At 48.6% G+C, this 20,346-nt stretch overlaps 1 protein-coding gene across 15 annotated transcripts in view; it reads right to left on the reverse strand.

Moving 5' to 3' along the window:
• PKNOX2 (PBX/knotted 1 homeobox 2) overlaps positions 1–20,346 on the reverse strand; it is a 341,221-nt gene that overhangs the window by 22,766 nt on the left and 298,109 nt on the right. For 14 of the 15 annotated variants that reach the window (XM_075909454.2, XM_075909458.2, XM_075909459.2 and 11 more), the window contains one exon: positions 13,029–13,148. The exons of the other annotated variant lie outside the window; for it this stretch is intronic. In XM_075909454.2, the coding sequence (XP_075765569.1) occupies positions 13,029–13,148 (120 nt within the window). The remainder of the gene's footprint in view (positions 1–13,028; positions 13,149–20,346) is intronic. 15 annotated transcript variants of the gene reach the window in all.

Here is a 20,346-nt window from a genome sequence, read left to right on the forward strand (position 1 = left end):
TTTCTGGGGTCTACGGGTTCTGGGTGGCAGTGGGACACTGGTGTTCTTTTTATCAATCATATCTGCAAGGTCGTTGTACCTGACTGGAATTAAGTCACCCCCCCGATTGCCCCCAGCCTCAGCCATGGAGTGCCAGGAGGTCGGTGCGGTCAGAGTGCCTTTTGCCCCAGCTCTGGAGTGCTCGGTGGGCAGCGCAGCTGGAATGCCCCCAGCCCGGGGCAAGTGGGTGATACAGCGGGAGAGCCACCTTCCCCAGCACACCGGGCAGGCTGCACAGATAGAGACCTGCCAGTCCCAGAGTGCTGGGAGTGTGGCATAGTCCCCATGCTCTCAGCGCCGGGCTGATGGGTGGCACTAGCACAGCCATAGGCCTCGTATGTACCAGCCCCATTCTGCCTGTCCCGGCTTCTCGCCAACAGAAGAGCAGGAAGGGAAATAAAGGAGGCAAGAGGAGGCCTGCGGACATAGTGAGGGTAGGGCCGTGCCAGGCTGTTTGGAGAGGCACAGCTGTCACCAGCCTGTGCTATCTACTTCTCAAGGCTATGCCATAAGAAGTGGCAGGAAAGCATACTGCCATCGACTGCCTCCGCCAGCTCTGGAACAAGAGAGCTCCAGATGGGCCATTGGCTGGCTTGGAGCAAGGCCAAATCCTTAAAGTTATGGGCTACCCCAGAGTCGGTCAGCACACGTGGGCGCAGCTTGCTCTGGGTGGGGCTGGGACCCAAAGCAGGAGGGGACTTCTGCAGGAGCAGCTGGCAGTGGTCCACCGGCACAGGGGCACATGTCAGCAACTGAGGGGATCCTGAATTCCATGTTATGGCCAGCTGTGATCCCGCTGCTGTGGCTGGACAGGGTGGTTTCCCAGCTGCACATCGAGGCTTGGCTTGTGGAGGCACCGTGAGGCCAAAGGGCCACCTTCTCTGATGGCCATTTCAGCAACAGCACTTCTGTGCGTGGAGGCCCCTCCTGGTGAGTCTGATCTGCACAGGCTCTGGTCCCAAGCTGGGCAAAGAGGGTGTGTGGTGGCCCTTGGCACTAGGCTGGGTATGGGTGGAGTCCTGTCTCTTCCCAAGGCAATGCTCCGGCCGCTGATCCCTGATTCTTATGCAGAGCTCGATGCAGGATGTCATCTTAGCATAAGGAAATATTGTGAGAGGAACTGGAGGGTCATGTTGGTGATGTGGACTCAGTTCGGATGAGAAGGAGGGGATGAACTCCGCAACGTGGCTAAGTATCAAGCCGGCCCAGGAGAGGTGACATCCAGTCCACACCGTTTCCCGATAGGAGACTGATAACCACACGCGTCTTTGTCCATTTGGGGGCACGGATGACTGCAGTAGCAGCAGCAGGGAGTGGCACAGGTTAATAAACACTTGCAGCTTGTGGCAGTCACCACTGAATTGCTCTGGCGTGGGAATTAGCATACCCAAGGGACCCAGAGGCATCTGGACCTGAGCTTGCAGGGAGGCATTCTCTGTCTGCAGATGGGCAATTTGGTTGAGGAAATTCTGGGGTAAAGACCTTCTTTGGGGCCACCACAGCCAGGTTGCGCCTTCCAGACCCCAGAAATCTGAGGTATTTATGTTTCTAAAATGTCAGTCTCCGAGTTCCAGGCGGTAAGGCCTGGGGTTGGAATGATGGTTGAGAATCGGTATCAAGAATTAAAGCCAAACGTAGACTCAGGACCAAGCTAAGAACAGTGCTGAAAGCAGGGTTCAGGGACTGGCCATGTTCAGAATATACAGACCAGCCTGATCGGGGTCATAGTCAGAGTTTAGAAACAGGCTGAAGCTGGGTTAGAGCCAGTCCAAGGGTCTGGGATCAAGAAACAGGTGCAGGACTGGAGCCCCTAATCCATGCTCTGCCCAAGACAGGCCGGTGCAGCATACCGGAGGGATAAGTCACTGCAAGCTTTGCCTAAGAGATGTTCATGTCACTCTCCTAGAGTCATTGTAGCTGCTGAGTGGACAGCCCTGGGCCAGTTGGGGGTTTGGCTCACCGAGGGCTGTGCCATGCAGGTGTTCACTTCTCGCTCTGCAGAACTACGATTCTTGCCCTAATGTGCAGGACACAATGGGTGGGTTTGCAACGGTGCATTTCCCAGTGGCAGTGGCAGTGGCATCAGACGGCACACATATTCCTATTGTGACGACAGCCTACCATGCCCCAGAGTACATCGACAGAAAGTGTTACTGGCTGTGGTCATGCCAGCCTCGGCGGATCTTCAGGGACACTTCACTGACATCAGTGTGGTCTGGTCAGGTGAGTCGCAGCACCTTTAAATACACAGGGTTGTTCAGACATTCCTTCCCAGCTAACAACTTGTCATTGGCAATGATGAAATGTCAACAGTGACACCGGGGGACCCAGCTCTTCTGACCTACTAAGCCATACACTGGCCACCTCGACAGTCCTTGGGAAAGATTTGACCAGCTCAGGAAGTGCAGAATGGCAGCTGAATGTGCTTTTGGTAGAGTGTGGGGACTTTGGTGCTGTTTACTCACTAGTTTGAGTCTCAGAAAAATCTCCCCATGATTACAGCTGCGTGTTGCGTCCTGCATAGTATCTATGAGTCAAGGATGTTAAAGCTGCATCAGATTGGAAGAGGAGACATCTCTGCTGATTTCAAAGAGCCAGACTCAAGGCCCATCGCAAGAGACCAGTGTAAGCTATGCAGTTGAGTGTAGAGAATCAACAAGTATAGTGCTTTGGCCGCGTGACAGGGCATCCCAAGGACAAAACCAAGAAAAGCTGCAGACCGTGGAGGACGATCCGAGAGTCAGCGGGAACGCATGTAATCAAGAGTCCTGAGCCAACAATAACAACATCTGCCTGAGTCAACGACCTTCGAGAATGCTGTGTTTGGGACTGTGAAAAAAGCACAGTTTGTGAAAAGCAGGATGTAGACTTTTGGGAAGTCGAGAGGGTAAAAAGATAGTTGTAATATTGCAATAAAATGATTTCGTGCTTGCACCGGCTGGAGTCCGTGCCTTCATATACCACAGTTGAGGACATCTTTTAAAGAGCACTTTTACAGTTCAGCCACAGTAGTGTTCAGTGCTCGAGGGCTTGAAAATTTGAGTGTAATTCTTGCCATACATTCAGCAATATGACCGTGCATTTTCCTTAAGCTATGATCTATGTCAGTGTACATTTACATGTAGCGTTTGCTTTGGCTGATGCTAAGCATTCTGCAATATCTGTTGTGAACTAATAAAGATCATTTGATTTTCCAGAAACACAATTTTTTGGAGTGGGAAAAAACAGTGTAGAAAAGTAATGTGCAAAAAATCTCATAGACAATGTTATCCAATCTTATAAATTAACAGTGTGAAAATGTAAAAGTAGAGAAGAAGTGAACATATATGTCCATTTGAGTGCACAAATGTAGTTCATTGTGGCTACACATACACAAGCCATGGTTCTCATAGTTAATACGTGTGAAGCTGCAGTTTTCATTTCTACCCTATGGCATGCACTGGCAGGGGTACGCATGCATTCCATGTTGCCATGTGAGATGTTGCAGGAAGCAGGCAATCATGTAGTTCTTCAAGAACATCACAAGATGGGAAGTCTGGCATTCCAAAGGACCTGTAGGTAAACAGGGTCTGTATCATTTGGGTTCACTGCCTGAGAAATCTCACTATGTCCTGGTATAATTCCCTCTCCATGTCCTGTCGGGATGCCTGGGGATTTTTCCTGTCCTCTCTCTTTCCCCATACTGTTGGTATTGGCCCTCCATACACAGTGACTGCAGTCTGATTTCTTGCAGGATTTCACAGAACTTTCCACCCTTGTCTTCTTCTTTCACTTCAGGCTTGGAGAGGGCACCCTGCAAGGCTGCTATGCCAGATGCTGCTGGTAAACACAAACAGATGTACTATTGTACTGACAAGCCCAACGTCAAGGGAAAGATAAATTTCAAAACTTCCTTCCCTTCTTCCCATAAACATTTGTAATGAGAAATGCTCATTGCCCCTTTGGCTTTACAGCACCTCAGCGCATCAACCCTCAAACCCAGCCATGGTGAGTATGGACCATTGACATTGAGTGGCTGGAAGGGAAGAATTTTCTGTTGCATGATACTGTACAATTTTGATGCCTATTCTAGGGGTCTGAGCGCAGGGCACTGACATTAACTAATGGCACTGTTTTCCACGGGGGGTGGGGGTGGTATCTGATATCTCACTACTCGTGTTCCAAGGCTGCCAGGGTCCAGGCATCCAAGCCCATTTACTGCAATGTCATCAGCGGAACTCATCGTGGATAGATGTGGGAAAGTGTCCAAATTGGGGAGGAAGCAATAAGGCAGCCAGTCCTCCGGTCTCTTTGATGGAGAGGATGCTATCAGCAATTCATTGAGATCTCTCCGAGGAAAACCCAGCATCCCTCTTAACAATGCTCCTGCTCTGAATGCCCCTCTGCTTCTTAGCCCAAGTGGAGGAATGCAAAGCAGGCACCACCTCTGCCTCTGCTGGTTGTGCCATTCTCTCCTTGTCAGAGTAAGACAGTGAAAAGCTGACACCTTTCTCTCGTTCCCTTGGAGAACAGCCAGGTGCCGTCTTTAACTTTAAACACTGTAAGGCAAAGTGCATGCAAGCACTTACACAAGCTTCCTCCCCTTCACCAGGCCCATCTATGCTTGCCTGGAGTGACCGGCTGGATTGTGGTGGAGTCTCCAAACCGTCCTGGTTCGTGGCGCAGTTATCACATCTCCCGCCTCCCACGCCTCGATGTTCACAGAAGGGTTCTCTGTCTTGAGTTGCAAAGGACGTGGTGGGTGGGTGCTGGGGAGGTCTCCAGCAAGCGTGGCATGCAGGTCCTTGTAGAACTGAAGGGCCAGATCCATTGCTGTGCTGCCTGGCTTCGAGGTATTCTTGGCAAAACTCCTTATCTTTCACGTGGCGTCGCTGCTGATTCCCGCCTGCATCCTCCATGCAATCTGCTGATGGATGCCCACACTTCCACAGCTGCCCTGCCGCTGTGCTTGCACACCCTGTGCTCCGTGCCGGCCCTGTCAACTATGAGCAGGGTGGTGTGGAGTGCAGGGAGATGGCATGGCTGCTTGGATAGTTGCACACAACAAAGGTGAGCTGCTCGACGTGCTTTCCAAGGTGAGCAATCCACAAAATGCGTTTCTAAACTACACCGAGGCTTTTAAAGGGAGTGACTGGGGAGTGACCTCAGATCTCTGACTCCTGGGCCCTGGGTTTTCAAATTGTGCCCAGAGTGGTCACTGTCAGAACAAGTGGAACATCGTGTGGCAGAGGCCAGTCAATCTAGGTTATGCAGCATTTCTACTCTCACTTGGTGGTAGGCCGTGGCTTTGTGCCTCTCCGGGAGGGGGTTTCACTTTGTCACTGCAAGCAGGGTACTTAACTTTGGCCAGAGACACATCTGAGTGTATTCAGATGCACAAAGGCTGCGTCTAGACTGGCAAGTTTTTCCACAAAAGCAGCAGCTTTTGCAGAAAAACTTGCCAGCTGTCTACACTGGCAGCTTGAATTTGCGCAAGAACACTGACGATCTAATGTAAGATTGTCAGTGGTTTTGCGCAAATACTATTCTGCTCCCGTTCAGGAAAAAGCCCTCTTGTGCAAATGTATTTGCGCAAGAGAGCCAGTGTAGACAGCTAAAAACTGTTTTGCGCAAAAAAGCCCTGACGGCGAAAATGGCGATCGGGGCTTTCTTGTGCAAAACTGCGTCTAGATTGGCATGGACGCTTTTCCGCAAAAAGTGCTTTTGCGCAAAAGCGTCCATGCCAATCTAGACGCTCTTTTCTGCAAATGCTTTTAACGGAAAAACTTTTCTGTTAAAGGCATTTGCGGAAAATCATGGCAGTCTAGACGTAGCCAAATAGTTTGATGCAAGGCAACTTACACCAACCTAATGCAGACCAGGCTTTATGGACTCAAGTTGTTTCAGTGATTTCTTGGGCACCTAAAAGTTAGCTGTGATACTGAGCATTATGCTGCCTGTGCCCTGTTGTGGGTCTGGTATAAATCTGCAGTGATAGGCTGGGTTCCCTGTCTTTGGCCCTCATTGGCTACTTGAGCCTGTTTTCCCACTGTAAAACTAGGACTGTAATTAACAGCCACCCAGCTATCTATACATTGCTTAATTACCGTTGTCTGAGGGCAGAGGTGTGAGTTGGCCATGTGACCTTGAATGATTTCTTACAGTGTGTGTTCTCTATTCATGCTAAACAATCTGTTCCACCTTGCATTAGCTGTGATGCTCGGAGTACCAGTCCTAGACCTGAAGAAGAGCTTTGTGTAAGCTTGAAAGCTTGTCTCTTCCACCCAACAGAAGTTGGTCCAGAAAAAGACCAACCTAACCTAACCTAACCTTGGCAAAACCTTGTTGTATCTGACGAACTGGGTCTTTCCCCATGAAAGCTTATGCTCCAATACATCTGTTAGTCTATAAGGTGCTACAGGACTCTTTGTCGCTCTAACCTAACCTGTCTCTCTAATAACCTGAGACTCACACTGCTACAGCACCTCTGCAAACAACAAAAGATAAGGTTTTATATTTATAAGCATTTTATGTTTATCACAATGTGTTTTTCTCCACTGGAACACAGGCTAAATGGAAAGCTAGTTTAGGGGAAGATATTCCCAGGAAATGGTTTAGCTGAATGACACGAAATGCAATGACTGTTCCTTAACTGGAACATTATTAGCATTAACGTAGCTAGTGCCAAGTAGTTTAATGGTGATTAACCAGGTGCTAAATAGGTTCCACATTCTAAACTCTGATCCTTAAACATACAAATTACATAATAAGTGTTAAGGGGTATATTTCCTGAGAACTAAGGCTTCAGTCAAGGGCAACTAGTTTCCAGGAGCCTTGGGGTATGTCTACATTGGACCTGGAGGCGTAATTTCCAGCTTTGATCAAGCTAGCAACACGCATGGTAGGATGGGCTAGTCACCTGAGTACAATCCTGTCCAAGATCCTAGATATGCACTTGGGGCAGCTAGCTCGTCCCCCTGCCTGTACCACGGCAGCTACACTTTTTTTTAGCACATTAGCTCTATCAAAGCTAGCACACAGCTGTTACCCAAGCTGGAAATTACAGCTCTAGCTGCAGTGGAGATGTACTCAGTCGCAAGGATGGCACGATTCCAACATGCTAAGCCAAACAGTTCCAGATTATATATATATATTGGACATATATTTTTGTTAGTCTCTAAGGTGCCACAGGACGACTCGTTTTCAAAGTTACAAACTAACATGGCTCCCTCCAGAGATGTTTAGTTCCAGACTATGGAATTGACATGCCGAACTGTATTTCTGGCAAGCTAGAAGAGCTGCAAAGCCCTTTTCTCACTTCTCTCTGTATGCCTCTTTTAGCTAACACATGAAATAAAATAGAGCAGAAATTGTAGAAAGCTAAGAAATTCCACCCAAAAGGGCCAGCGAGAGAGTTTTAAGTGGCACAGTTAATCACAAGTCAAGAAAAGCCAGAACTAAGGTTGCCCATGAAACGCTTACTCATACAGTCTTCCATTTTAAATGACCATGGAGTATTGCTCAAATAATATAATAAAATAGCCTATTGCTTTCCTCACAGCCTTAGATGTACACACATGTTGAAACATGTTTGTGTTATTCAGATATATACTGATTGCGTGTGGGCTTTGAAGTTCCTTGCTGGGGGCCACAAGGCCTTACTACGAACTGCCCCAAGAAGCAACGAACTGAGGAGAAAAGAGCAGCTAAAGTGAGTCCTCCAAGCTTGCAGACATCTCCAGAACAATCTACCAAACTATTTTGGAAACCACAAAGACCTGCTCCTCCAAGGGTAGAAGGGCTAGCAATAGAGAATCAGGGCCCTGGTGGCCAAAATACAAGGAAGCTATCTAGCATTACCACTTCAGTTATGGGCTGAGACCAGAGAAACAACAAAAGCTAAAGGAACCTGAGGAATAGCGAGAGTTTATTTTTGGCTCCATTCACCATAGCTAGATATATGGGGACAGAGAGAACCTAAGCATCGTAACCATGAGACAGGGAGACAGGGGGGAAGAGGCCCGGGGAACAAGCAGAAACTAAGGGTATGTCTACACTGCCACCCTTGTTCGAACTAGGGTGGCTAATGTAGGCATTCGAACTTGCAAATGAAGCCCAGGATTTAAATATCCCAGGCTTTATTTGCATGTTCCCGGGCGCCACCATTTTTAAATGCCCCGTAGTTCGAACTACCTGCCCGCGGCTACACGCGGCATGGACTGGATAGTTTGAATTAAAGCTCCTAATTCGAACTACCGTTATTCCGCATTGTAGGAGGCGTAATGGTAGTTTGAATTAGGAGCTTCAATTCGAACTACCTAGTCCGTGCCGCGTGTAGCCGCGGGCAGGTAGTTCAAACTACGGGGCATTTAAAAATGGTGGCGCCTGGAAACATGCAAATAAAGCCTGGGATATTTAAATCTCGGGCTTCATTTGCAAGTTCGAATGCCTACATTAGCCACTCTAGTTCGAACGAGGGTGGCAGTGTAGACAGACCCTTACTGAGTCAAATAGTACATGGCTGCTGTTTAAAGGGTCCCTAGATTGGAACCTGGAGCAATACCTGGGCCTGGGTTCCCCTACTGGACACGGGTAGTGACCTAACCCACAGGAAGAGAAAGCAGCTTTTTGGGAGACTGAACCAAGTACAGAATTTTAAGGACTCTGTGGCAAGGCTGACAGACTGTTTATTTATTTGACTCTTCAATACCCTGGGCGTGTTTGTGACTTGGCTGGAGGGCCAGGCCACTGAAGACTCAGCCAGGGCATCCAGCAGCTTGCAGAGGACACCAGGGCTATATCTAGACTGCATCCCTCTGTCGACAGAGGGAGGAAAATGAAGCACATCGAAATTGCTAATGAAGCCGGGATTTACATATCCTGTGCTTCATTAGCATAAACATGGCCACCGCTTTTTTTTCGACACAGAGTTTTGTCGACAAAAACTGGCAGTCTAGACACGGATCTGTCGACAGTAAACCCTTTTTCGACAGATCCTGCATTCCTCAAAAAAATGAGGATATTTAAATCCCGGCTTCATTAGCAATTTCGATGTGCTTCATTTGCATCTTTCTGTCGACAGAGGGATGCAGTCTAGACGTAGCCCAGGAATAAGAAAAATACCGCACCCTGCTGGTCAGAAGAGATTCAGAGGTGTTTGGCCCTGTTATACCCACATAGGCCCCCATCCTGCCAACACACGTGTGGCACCACTGAATTCGGAGAACCAGACAGGCATGTAGAGGGATTTTCACAGGCGCTAAAGGATCTGAAAATCTTAGTAGGCATCTGCCTGACTTGGAAAGTCTGCTGCTTAGAGCTCTGAAGGGTACCATGGTAATGACTAGGTAGAAGATAATACATATAAAGGGATGGACAGATCCCCATTTGGGTTTCCAATATCTACCAATATTTTCATCCCAGCATTTGGTTTCCAGTGTTCCCATCGCGGTATGGAGGTGTTTGGTTGTCTGAAATCTCTGTATCTGCTGCAGCCTGATTCCCTCCTTGCTCTAGCTGGCTGGCAGTTGCACAGAGCACTCCTAACATAAAGGGTGCAAACAACAGCGAGGCATCTCAGGAAGTGCGTGATGCCCTATGAGATGCTACCCTAGAGACTCACCATTAATAAGGCAAGAGGCAAATTGTGGTGCATGGAGCTGCTGACGTAAGTCACTGTAATGCTTAAGAACATAAGAACGGCAGTACTGGGTCAGACCAAAGGTCCATCTAGCCCAGTATCCTGTCTGCCGACAGTGGCCAGCACCAGGTGCCCCAGAGAGGGTGGACCGAAGACAATGATCAAGCGATTTGTCTCCTGCCATCCCTCTCCAGCCTCTGACAAACAGAGGCCAAGGACACCATTTTATCCCCTGGCTAATAGCCTTTTATGGACCTAACCTCCATGAAATTATCTAGCTTCTCTTTAAACTCTATTATAGTCCTAGCCTTCACAGCCTCCTCTGGCAAGGAGTTCCACAGGTTGACTACACGCTGTGTGAAGAAGAACTTTCTTTTATTAGTTTTAAACCTGCTACCCATTAATTTCATTTGGTGTCCTCTAGTTCTTCTATTTAGGGAACTAATAAATAACTTTTCTTTATCGGCCCTCTCCACACCATTCATGATTTTATAGACCTCTATCATATCCCCCCTCAGTCTCCTCTTTTCTAAACTGAAAAGTCCCAGTCGCTTTAACCTCTCCTCATATGGGACCCGTTCCAAACCCCTAATCATTTTAGTTGCCCTTTTCTGAAGGTCTTTCCAAGGCCAAAATATCTTTTTTGAGGTGAGGAGACCACATCTGTACACAGTATTCAAGATGTGGGCGTACCATAGTTTTATACAGGGGCAGTAAGATATTCTGGGTCTTATTTTCTATCCCTTTCTTAATAATTCCCAGCAGCACTCAGTTTGGTGAGATCTTCTTGGAGTCCCTCACAGTCTGCTTCTGTCTTGACTATCCTAAACAGTTTGGTATCATCTGCAAACTTTACCACCTCACTGCTTACCCCTTTCTCCAGATCATTTATGAATAAGTTGAAAAGGATGGCTGGCCAATACCTTGTAGATTTGGCGTTCTAGAGTCAACCAACTATTTGGGAACAACATGCCCAGTCTAGTTCCCTCTGCCACAACAGGTTCATCACTGATACCCACTGGCAGGTGGGCAGGGAGATGCTAAAAATGGTCCCATTGTATGATACACGGAGCTGTTCATAAACGTTCTTAGCCACGTCACCTATGTGTTCATTCCCATAGTCTTCTGATTTACCGTGGTAGTGATGGGTAACTATTGCTTTCAGAATTTGGGACGCTATTCCCCATACGTGTCCACGGCTATCAGCTGCCCCTCCTTCTGGGCTCTGCAGAACGGAGAACTCCCTGAGGGTAGGACTGCCATGGTTACAGGGCACCCTTCTGGGCATTAGGAACCATACATGACGGCACTCTTCCTACAGCATTTAGCTAAACAAATCTCCACACTGAATCCATATCCCCCGCTTGCAAATGCACAAAGACTTGACAGGAAAACGTGGGGTGGTTTATTATTTTGAGCTTCAGAGCAATTTAGCTTTTCACTATGAGCTTTGAGAGGGAGGGACAGGCCGCACAAGCCAGAAACCTTCCCCTCCCCCCACCCCGTTACCTTTACTGGCTCCTTCACTATCTCCTAATATGTAAGAAAATGGCCTTTCTTGTATTCAAACCATTCACCCGCTCCTGTTAGCACAAAGACACGCTGGAGCTGGAAACTTGGCGGCATGCAGGACCTGAGCCAAAGCCTATTAGCATTATTGGGGGGCTTTCTGTGGGCTCCCTCCATGGTGGAGAATACCTCTTTCCAAGGTATAAAAACGGGGGGGAGGGGGAGTGTGGCTTCCCCAGAGAACCACTGCCTGTGGGACAGCTACAGGATTTCCCCATGAATGACCCTGTCCTCCACTAACCACGGCTGCTTAGGCTGCAAGAGATCCATGAGATTTAGTGAATACCATGCAGCCAATGTGCTACATGGAGTTTTCATCCTCCTTACTTCCTTCTTCTATATCTTACCTGGGGAGATAGTTGGGCCCTGTGATAAGCACAGTGGTATGGTTTTCTCCATTTGTTTTGTTACTGTATATCTCACGGTAGAAAACATACACTTAAAACCCAGCAGACATACACGAGTACTGTTCTTTGCAGTGCAGCAGTGCGCTCTAGCAAGGTCTGATTTCCAAAGAGCATCCCGCTGTTGGGCACTAAGGCTATGTCTACGCTGCACAGTGATTTCGGAATAAGCTGTTCCGGAATGGTTATTCTGAAATAGCTTATTTCAACATAGCAGGTTTACACTGCAGAGAGGCCTTACAATTAGTCCAAGGCAGGCTTCCCTAATGTAGATGTGCTATCTTGACTTAGAGCCTCTCGAAGAATAACCTAGAAGGGCCCTTGTGAGGGGCTATTTTGAAATAGCAGCAGTGGAGCGTCTAAAAACACTAGCGTCTACACAATTGCTGTTTCAGAATAGGCGTTATTCTTCATAGAATTAGGTTTACAGAAGTCGGAATATGCCATCGGTTATTTCGAAATTATTTTGCAATACTGGAATGGCTGTGTGGGTGCTCGCATAGTTATTTCGGAATAGCGGCCATTATCCCGTAATAACTTTGCTGTGTAGACACACCCTAACCGGCCCATGCAGAAGTCTGATGGCATGAGCTAAAAGTTCCCACTTGCATATAAACACAGTATCGTAAGGTGTTAACTTGCAGTAAAGGACTTTTAGTTTGTGCCAGGAGGATCGACACAAGCCAGTTAGTGCTCGACACGGTGCCCTTGAGAAATCCCATCCATCTTGTGAGCATTGCCATACAATGCAGACAAACCCTCCGTTAACACTGCTGCATGTGCCTTAGCCTGGGCATTTTCTGACTTTGTGATTTTCACTGGTGCTGTCCCTTGCATTTACTTTTGCTGGATAATAAATATTCATCTTTGTCTTGCAACACATCTTAAAGGAACACCTGACAGGTCAAACTGACCCACAATTTAGGTTTTGTGGGAAAAAAATCTTTGCAAAACCTCAGCCCAATAGAAAAGCTGCAATGTCTGTTTTTAAAGAAATAAACGTGGCAGTTTAGCATCTCCATCCCAAACATTGCAAGGATGCAAATGAACTGGTTAGAAACTGAAAGGAAGCCAATTAGGCTATGTTCATGCTCCAGGCTGAGAGAAATGGGGAAAAATAAGCACATGGCATAAGTGGTGTAACATTAATTAGAATTCTTAAAAATTCCTTCATTCATATTCTTAAGGTTCAAATTTACATATAACACCATTCTTCCTCTTTGTTAAAAAAAAAAGGTTTATCCATATCTTCTGAGTGACCTTCCTGGAGATTTTGTGGATTTTATTTAAGCATGCGCACATATGAATCCTTATCTCATGAAGAGGCAGAGTAAGAGGAGCACCCTTAAAACCTGTCCCTGCTTATATTCTCTTACAGGCTTGTTGACTTATCTCACCATGAGATGCTGGAAGAGCCAGGAACGCATTATATTGGTAGCGTGCTTTGGTAGGACTCCCCGTTTGTTCTTTGACTTTTTATCTTCACTGTCTAGGAGGGAGGTGAGATCCAGGTTAACCTACAGGGCAGGAAAGGAGAAAGAAAAGCTTAAACAACAGTGTTGCTAAAAGGGACTGAGTTGCCATGGTGACAAAACACACAATGGCTACTTGATTTCACGGTGGTTCTGCTGGGCTACAGACTTTCTCCCGTACACGGGAGTAAATGCAAAATGGCTTGCGATCAATTTTATTAAAGGGCCTTCTTCTGTCAACTGACATGGAAACACTCCATTTCTCAGTAACGATGTAGGATTGGAAAGTGGAAAAAGAGAGATTTTAGTGTTGCTTTTCTGGGGGTGGGGTGGTAAAGAGTAACTCTTTCATTACTCTGGCTAGCACCTACTTAAGTTCACATAAAAATATGGCGGTGTTGGTCCAAGAATGTGCTACTTCTAGCTATATATTTTAGAGAGTCTGTGTGTCTGTCTTTCTGTCAGGCTGTGTCCAGACTCAGGGGTTTTTTCGGGAAAAGTAGCCTTTTCCCGAAAAAACTTCCCCTGCGTCCAGACTCAAGCCGCGTTCTTTCGAAATTATTTCGAAAGAACGCGGCTTTTCTTTCGATGGCGGTAAACCTCGTTTCACGAGGAAGAACGCCTTCTTTTGAAAGTTCCTCTTTCGAAAGAAGGCGTTCTTCAATGTAAATAGGGCTTCCTCGAAAGAGAGCATCCAGACTCGCTGGGTGCTCTCTTTCGAAAAAGCGGCTTGCTCTTTCGAAAGATCCGCCTGCAGTCTAGACATAGCCTCAGTGAGTCCATCCATCTGTGAGTCTGTTTGTTCTAGACCTCCTCCTAAACAGTACAGAGCCAGGACCACCAAATTCAGTACACGGCTTCCTCTTTTCATAACTGAGAGCAAGGCCAGGGTTTGCTTGTGCCAGGACAACGGGAAGTGCCTGGAATCTGACTGTTTCCCATCCCCTGGAAAGGGAGGGGCTGAGAGCAGGGACGGCTATGCTCTGCAACGAGCACTGGGTCAGTGAGTGCAGGGACAGTTACACTGCAGCGTGTGTGTGGCTGCACCTGAAGAGAATGGCCAGCTGGGGCCAGAGCGCTCCATGTTACCAGCCACCAGCAACGGGTAAGGCCCCTCCCCACTGGCCTTCAGCCCCAGTGTCAGACGGGGGCACCACCCAGCAGCCCTGCTACCTCCCCCTGAGGAGCTGCTGGAGCTGGGGCCGCCAATGCAGCCCTGCCCTCTGACCCACTGAGGGCCTGCTGGGGCCAGGGACAGGCTGTGCAGCCTTGCCCCTCCCCAAGAGTCTGCCAGGGAGCCCCAGACCCCCTCCTCCAGGAACCATCAGCTGGGGGTGGCCATAGCAGCCCTGTCCCCAATGGAGTAGGTGGTGGGGAGGGGCAGCAACAGCAGCTCTGTCCTCACTGCCAGAGGTGGCCCTGGTCAGTCCCCCCCAGACCTCCCAGCCCCGGTCCTGAGTCCCCCCCACACTTTGTGTCCCCTGCCCTGACTCCTGCACCCCTAACCCCTGCCCTGAGCCCCCCCCCCCCAATTCCTGCCTGGACTCCTTCACATCTCTCACTGCCAGCCCCTTGCCCTGAAGGACCCGGGCAACTCCAGGTAAGTCTTCTAGTGCCAGGACATGGCCACTGTAGCATATTTAGCACTGGTCTAGGTACCGGGCTCTGCAAATGGATTCATCTGTCAGATCACAGGCAGCTCTGGCCTTGCCCAACCCAGCTGTAACGAATCTGGCAGGCTCCCTCGATCAAACTTTGCTACTAACAAAACTATTAGTTTGGCACAACTCGCCCCACGTGCCACTGCAAAGCATTAGTCAGGCCCGAAGGCGGCATGCACTGCCCAAGCTGGTCTCAGGCAGCGGTAGCAGCCACGACCTTTCTTCTGAGCAAGCTGCTTGAGATGAAACCCCTGTTTCTGGATGCATTCTGAACACGTGCGTCTCAATGGAAATATGGGGGCCCTGAAGGGGGTTCCTGGGGTTCTGTGGGCTGCTAGTTCAGGGAGAGAGAAGAGGCCAAGGACAGATGTGGGGCCTGTCAGTTGGGGAAGGATTGCAGGAGCCTGCTCAGAGCCAGTGGCTGACGGGGAAAGCCAAGGAAGAAAAGCTCACCTAACCAGCAGGGAGTGACATGCCTGCTCCTGGGAGAAACCACGTGGAAGCAGTGTGGAGCCAGCCAGGGCAAGAGAGGCCTCGTGAGACCCAGGGTTCACTGGCGGCCGGAAAGCAGGATCCCTCTGCTTGAGCCTTTCCCACTCCAAGGCAAAACCCTCTGCAGAGTTTTGTTGGGAAAATGTCCCCCGCCTGGCTGAGTTTGCCGTCGGGCTGCCTAGGGGAGATCAGTGCCCCATGGCACCGATGCTCCAGGGCTGCTGCCTGCAGTGAGCGTGTCTGAGCCCTGGGCAGGAGACCTATGTCTGGAGTTGAGGAGTTACTGGAACTGGCACCTTGGTGGGGAGGGAGGCTCCTGGAACCAGAAGCAGCCTGGCTCCTGCCTGGAGAGGACGCCTGCCCGCAGTGATCATCGGCCATCTGCAGCGTGGAAAGTTCTGGAGCCAGCTCTGACCCTGCAGTTGCTCATGGCGTGGTGAGTGCACCGCCCCTCAGGTAGCTAGCCTGGATGTGGTGTGGGAGACCCCGCCTCCCTGAACCTGGTCCTCATGCCTGGGAGCAAAGGGCTGGGGGCCGTATCCCCTGCAGAGGGACTCACCGCCCGATCCCACCTGTGACTTGTGGGGCAGCACTGTGCCCAGTTAGCCCCACTGCTAACAGCTGCACCCAGGATCTCGCGGTCACGGGTCACCAAGGGCCCCTCCGATGCACGTGCACCAATGGGACACTAACGGTGTGTTTGTTAGGACAGGTCACGTGACTGGGGAAATTCCCTGGGGTATTACCAGCATGGGCCCAGGGGACCCTGAGAATGGGGGTTTACCTGCTGTATTTACCTCCTGCATAACAGAATTACGTTACGTATATTGCACATGCGTGTGTTATTTCTCTGTAGTCTACAACTACCTTGCAAGTAAGTGGGGGAACCCGGAGATAGAGTTTTCCCTTCACATTGTCCTGGTGACCCTGCCAGGAAGGTGCAAGGCGGATGGCCGCCTTGCCAAATACCTTCATATGGGGAAGACAAAGAAGTTACAGCCTGCTGAATGGGTGGCAGGACACAGAAGAACCCAGGCTCTGGCCATGAAAACCCATAAAGTTTTAATGAGGTTGCAGGAAAGTAGCTGAAATCTCAACATCAACTCTGAGCCGTTTCTCTCTTTTTTTAGGTTATTCATCAAAACACTTCTCCTGTATGAATTAAACATCACCATGGCAGCCCTGTGTCAGGTATAAACGATTCCCTCAGGCACAGATTGTGATGTATTTCAGGGCCGAGGCTGAATAAATTACCCAGGCAGTACAGGAATAGCATCGGGAGGTGCTTGTCCAGGGCTCTGTCACTGCCACAATATTCCCAGCATACTTGTATTTCACACATCTGATCAGTTTCACTGTATGATCTGAGCCAGCAATTCCCTTTATACATTAAAAAAGGCTGAGATTTGGGTTTTATGTTTTCATCCTCACCCAGGCTCAAAGAGCTGGGGACAAGCTAAGGACCAGGGAGACTCCTGTAGTGCAAATGCACTTCCGGGGGTTTATTAAGCTGTGTGAAATAAGAGCATTACTGTGAGAAGCATGTGCATGTGTAACTACCACCAGGCAGATCTGAACCTGGGACCTCAGTGCAGGAGCTTCTACAGCGTCAGCAATAAAGGCAGCTGGCTCCCAGCTTAAGCTGTAGAGCTCACTCAGTCTTATCTCTCACTGTAAGTGGTTGGTCTAAGTGCCACTCCATGGGCCAGTGACCCACACCAGGGCTATGTCTACACAGGTGGGTTCTTGTGCAAGAACTCTTGTGCAGGCATCCGTCCAAACTGCCATGTGCGAGCTGTGCTTTTGCGCAAGAGCATCCGTGCCAGTGTGGACACTCTCTTGTGCAAGAAAGCTCTAATGGCCATTTTAGCCATAGGGCTTTCTTGAGCAAGAAACCCCTGCCGCGCATACACACTGCCCTCTTGCGCAAGAGAGCTTACACCTGTTAGAAAAGAGCATAGCTCTTGCGCACAAAGCCCTCTCTTACCACGCCGTACTGTAAATCTTCTTGCGCAAGAGTGGGCGGGCAGTGTGGACGCTCTGCGGAAGAACGGCCGTTCTAGCACAATAACCCACCAGCGTAGACATAGCCTATGGCTGTGTCTAGACTGGCAAGTTTTTCCGCAAAATCATCTGCTTTTGTGGAAAAACTTGCCAGCTGTCTACACTGGCCACTTGAAATTCCGGAAAAGCACTGACGATCTCATGTGCTTTTCCGGAAATACTATGCTGCTCCCATTTGGGCAAATGTCTTTTTCTGAAAGACTTTTGCCCAAAAGGGCCAGTGTAGACAGCACAGTACTGTTTTCCACAAAAAAGCCCCGATGGCGAAAATGACGATCGGGGCTTTTTTGAGGAAAACCGTGTCTAGATTGGCCACGGACGCTTTTCTGCAAAAAGTGCTTTTGCGGAAAAGCATCCTGCCAATCTAGATGCGCTTTTCCGAAAATGCTTTTAACGGAAAACTTTTCCGTTAAAAGCATTTCCGGAAAATCATGCCAGTGTAGACGTAGCCTAGGTGTGTGGGTTACATGTGCAAGTGCACAGGGCTCAAAGACTGATCAGTTGCTATCTGTTTCCCAGAGGTACAGTGGGAAATGTCAGAACCGAAATGCAGCGTCTCACGTGTGTAACACTGGAAGGGACTTGGTTGCCCCAGGTCAGAGCATGCAAGAGGAAGAGATTAACTGGAATTCATTTGCAATGGCAAGAAATACCTGCACAGAAGTTACCTGGGAGTGTGGAAGGTGAACAAAACTATGCGCTAAAAAGCTGGGGTCACGAGGGGAGCGGGCTAGCTGTCTGGAACTAGGGGGATGGGGAGAGAAAGCAGGGAGGCTCCTTTAGGCTCTTAGGGTCCATTTTCACAGCACCCTAAACTCAAAATAAGTTACGCAAATTGTGCTATGCAAACCGCATATCCTATTTCAAATCTATTTCAAAATAGGCTATTTTGAAATCTGGCTCGTCTGTACAGCACCACATTTTAAAATAACACACTATTTTGAACCATCCCTTATTCCTCATGCAACAGTGGTTACCAGGATGGCGAAATAGCGCTCCTGTTATTTGGAAAAATATTTTGAAATAAGAGGCAGATTGTGTAGACATGGGGTAGCTATTTAGGGATACCTCCGGTGCCCCGAAATAGCCGTGCAATGTAGACATACCCTAATTATTCATTCCCAGGGTGGTTTTCTATATCAAATCAAGCATCCTGAGTCTTACGCTTTGTACTAGAATAGTTTCGTGTCACCGTGACTTTTCCCATGCAGGCCCATGTTGTTAAAACACAATGTCAGTCTCATCAGCTCTTTCACAGCCTCCGGTCCATTGGGAGCTCTTCTGTAGAACACATGAGTGATGGCTACGGAATTCTCCAAAACTTTCCTGTCTCAAACGAGCAGTTCTCCCCCAACCAAAAAGAATTAAAAATGATAATGGATGGCATCTTCATACCCCCAAGAAGGTGTCTGCAGCCATCTGTAAGGAATAGCAAGGGGCTACTTGGGGAAGCTTTTGCCTTGTTAGGCAATGTTATGGAAGGCTGCCACTTCCACAGTTAAGACTGAGAAGAACTTTCTGTTTTAAAAGCTGACTTTTGAGGGGCTGGAAAATCCAGTTCCCTACAGGGTTTGTCTTAAAATGTGTTATGCTACAAGTGGGCATGGGTGTAAATTATGATATAAATGTAGGGTTATTTGGCCAACAAGGGTCCCAAAATACAGGCCCTCTCTCAAAAATGAGCACTTTGAACATTTTCATATTTATATCATTTCTTTTTACTAAATGCTACAGAAAAAATGGTGTCTCTGATCCTCATAATAATATTATGTTGGACTGAAAAGTGATATGGTATGACATTTTGATGGAGAAAGTAGAATGATATAAAAAATGTTGCTAACTGTTAGGTCTCAAATTGTAACTGTAATCAGAGAATCATTCACAGAATCATAGAATCATAGGACTGGAAGGGACCTCGAGAGGTCATCGAGTCCAGCCCCCCGCCCTCAAGGCAGGACCAAGCTCCGTCTATTAGTGAGCACTTGTTTTTCTAAGGTGGGTCCCGCAGAAATCAGGTCTCAACCTTATGCTATTTAACATTTTTATCAAGGATCGGTATGGAAAAAATACTACCAGCTGATGACACAAGGATTGAGGGGGAATAATGGATAGGATGGGTCCCTGATGCCAACAATGTGCATTTCAATTTAGCTAAATAGAGAGTCATACATTTGTAACAAAGAATGAAGACCGTACTTACATGATGGGGGACTGTGCCCTAGGAGCAGTGACTGAAAAAGACTGGGAGGTCATGGTGGTTAATCAACAGAACATGATCCCAGGGTAAAAAGGGCTACTGGGTTATTTTACCTCTGTCTTTGGCACTGGAGCAACCGTGCCGGGACTCCTGTGTCCAGTTGTAGTGTCCACACTCAAGAATGGTGAAAAATTGGCAAGAGTTCAGAAAATAGGGAAAAAGGGTTAGAAAACAGAGAGCTCCATTTATGTGGCTTATGAAAGAGAAGGTTAAGGAGTAGAGGTGCCTTGGGTACCTCTACAGTCGCACATAGCTCGAAATAAGCTGCAGAACTTGAGCTAGGCAAATTGTGGAGCGTATTTCGAGACAGCTTGTTTTGAAATGTGGCGCTGTCGGCAGCCGAGGGCAGAGGGCTGCTCCATCCCCACTGGGCTACCACGCCACTGCCTGGGGTGGGAGCCGGCAGCCACACGTGGGCCGGCAGAGCTGGCAGCCCTGCACAAGGCTGGCAAAGCCAGTAGCCTTGTGAGGGGCTGGGAGCCAGCTGCTTCAGGTGGCCTGGGGGCTGCTCCAGCTGGGCTGAAGTGCCCCCCCGCCCCGCCTTAAGTTTCCGGGGGACACAGAGCAATAGGAGAAAAGAGGGTGGACACTTCTATGGACACATGGAGAATGCGGGCGTAGAGAGAATCACAGAGAATCACATCTGGAGATGCCCAGAGTGGGAAAACTAAGCTCTCTCTGGGAGACTCCAGCAGGAACCTCTCCCGAACTGACAATCGAGCCATGTGAGGGCTTTGAGAGGGCGCCCGACTCTAGCACTGCCTAGGGG

The sequence above is a fragment of the Pelodiscus sinensis genome, chromosome 25 (genome assembly GCF_052426305.1).
Source record: "Pelodiscus sinensis isolate ZL-2025 chromosome 25, ASM5242630v1, whole genome shotgun sequence".
Taxonomy (NCBI): Eukaryota; Metazoa; Chordata; order Testudines; family Trionychidae; genus Pelodiscus; species Pelodiscus sinensis.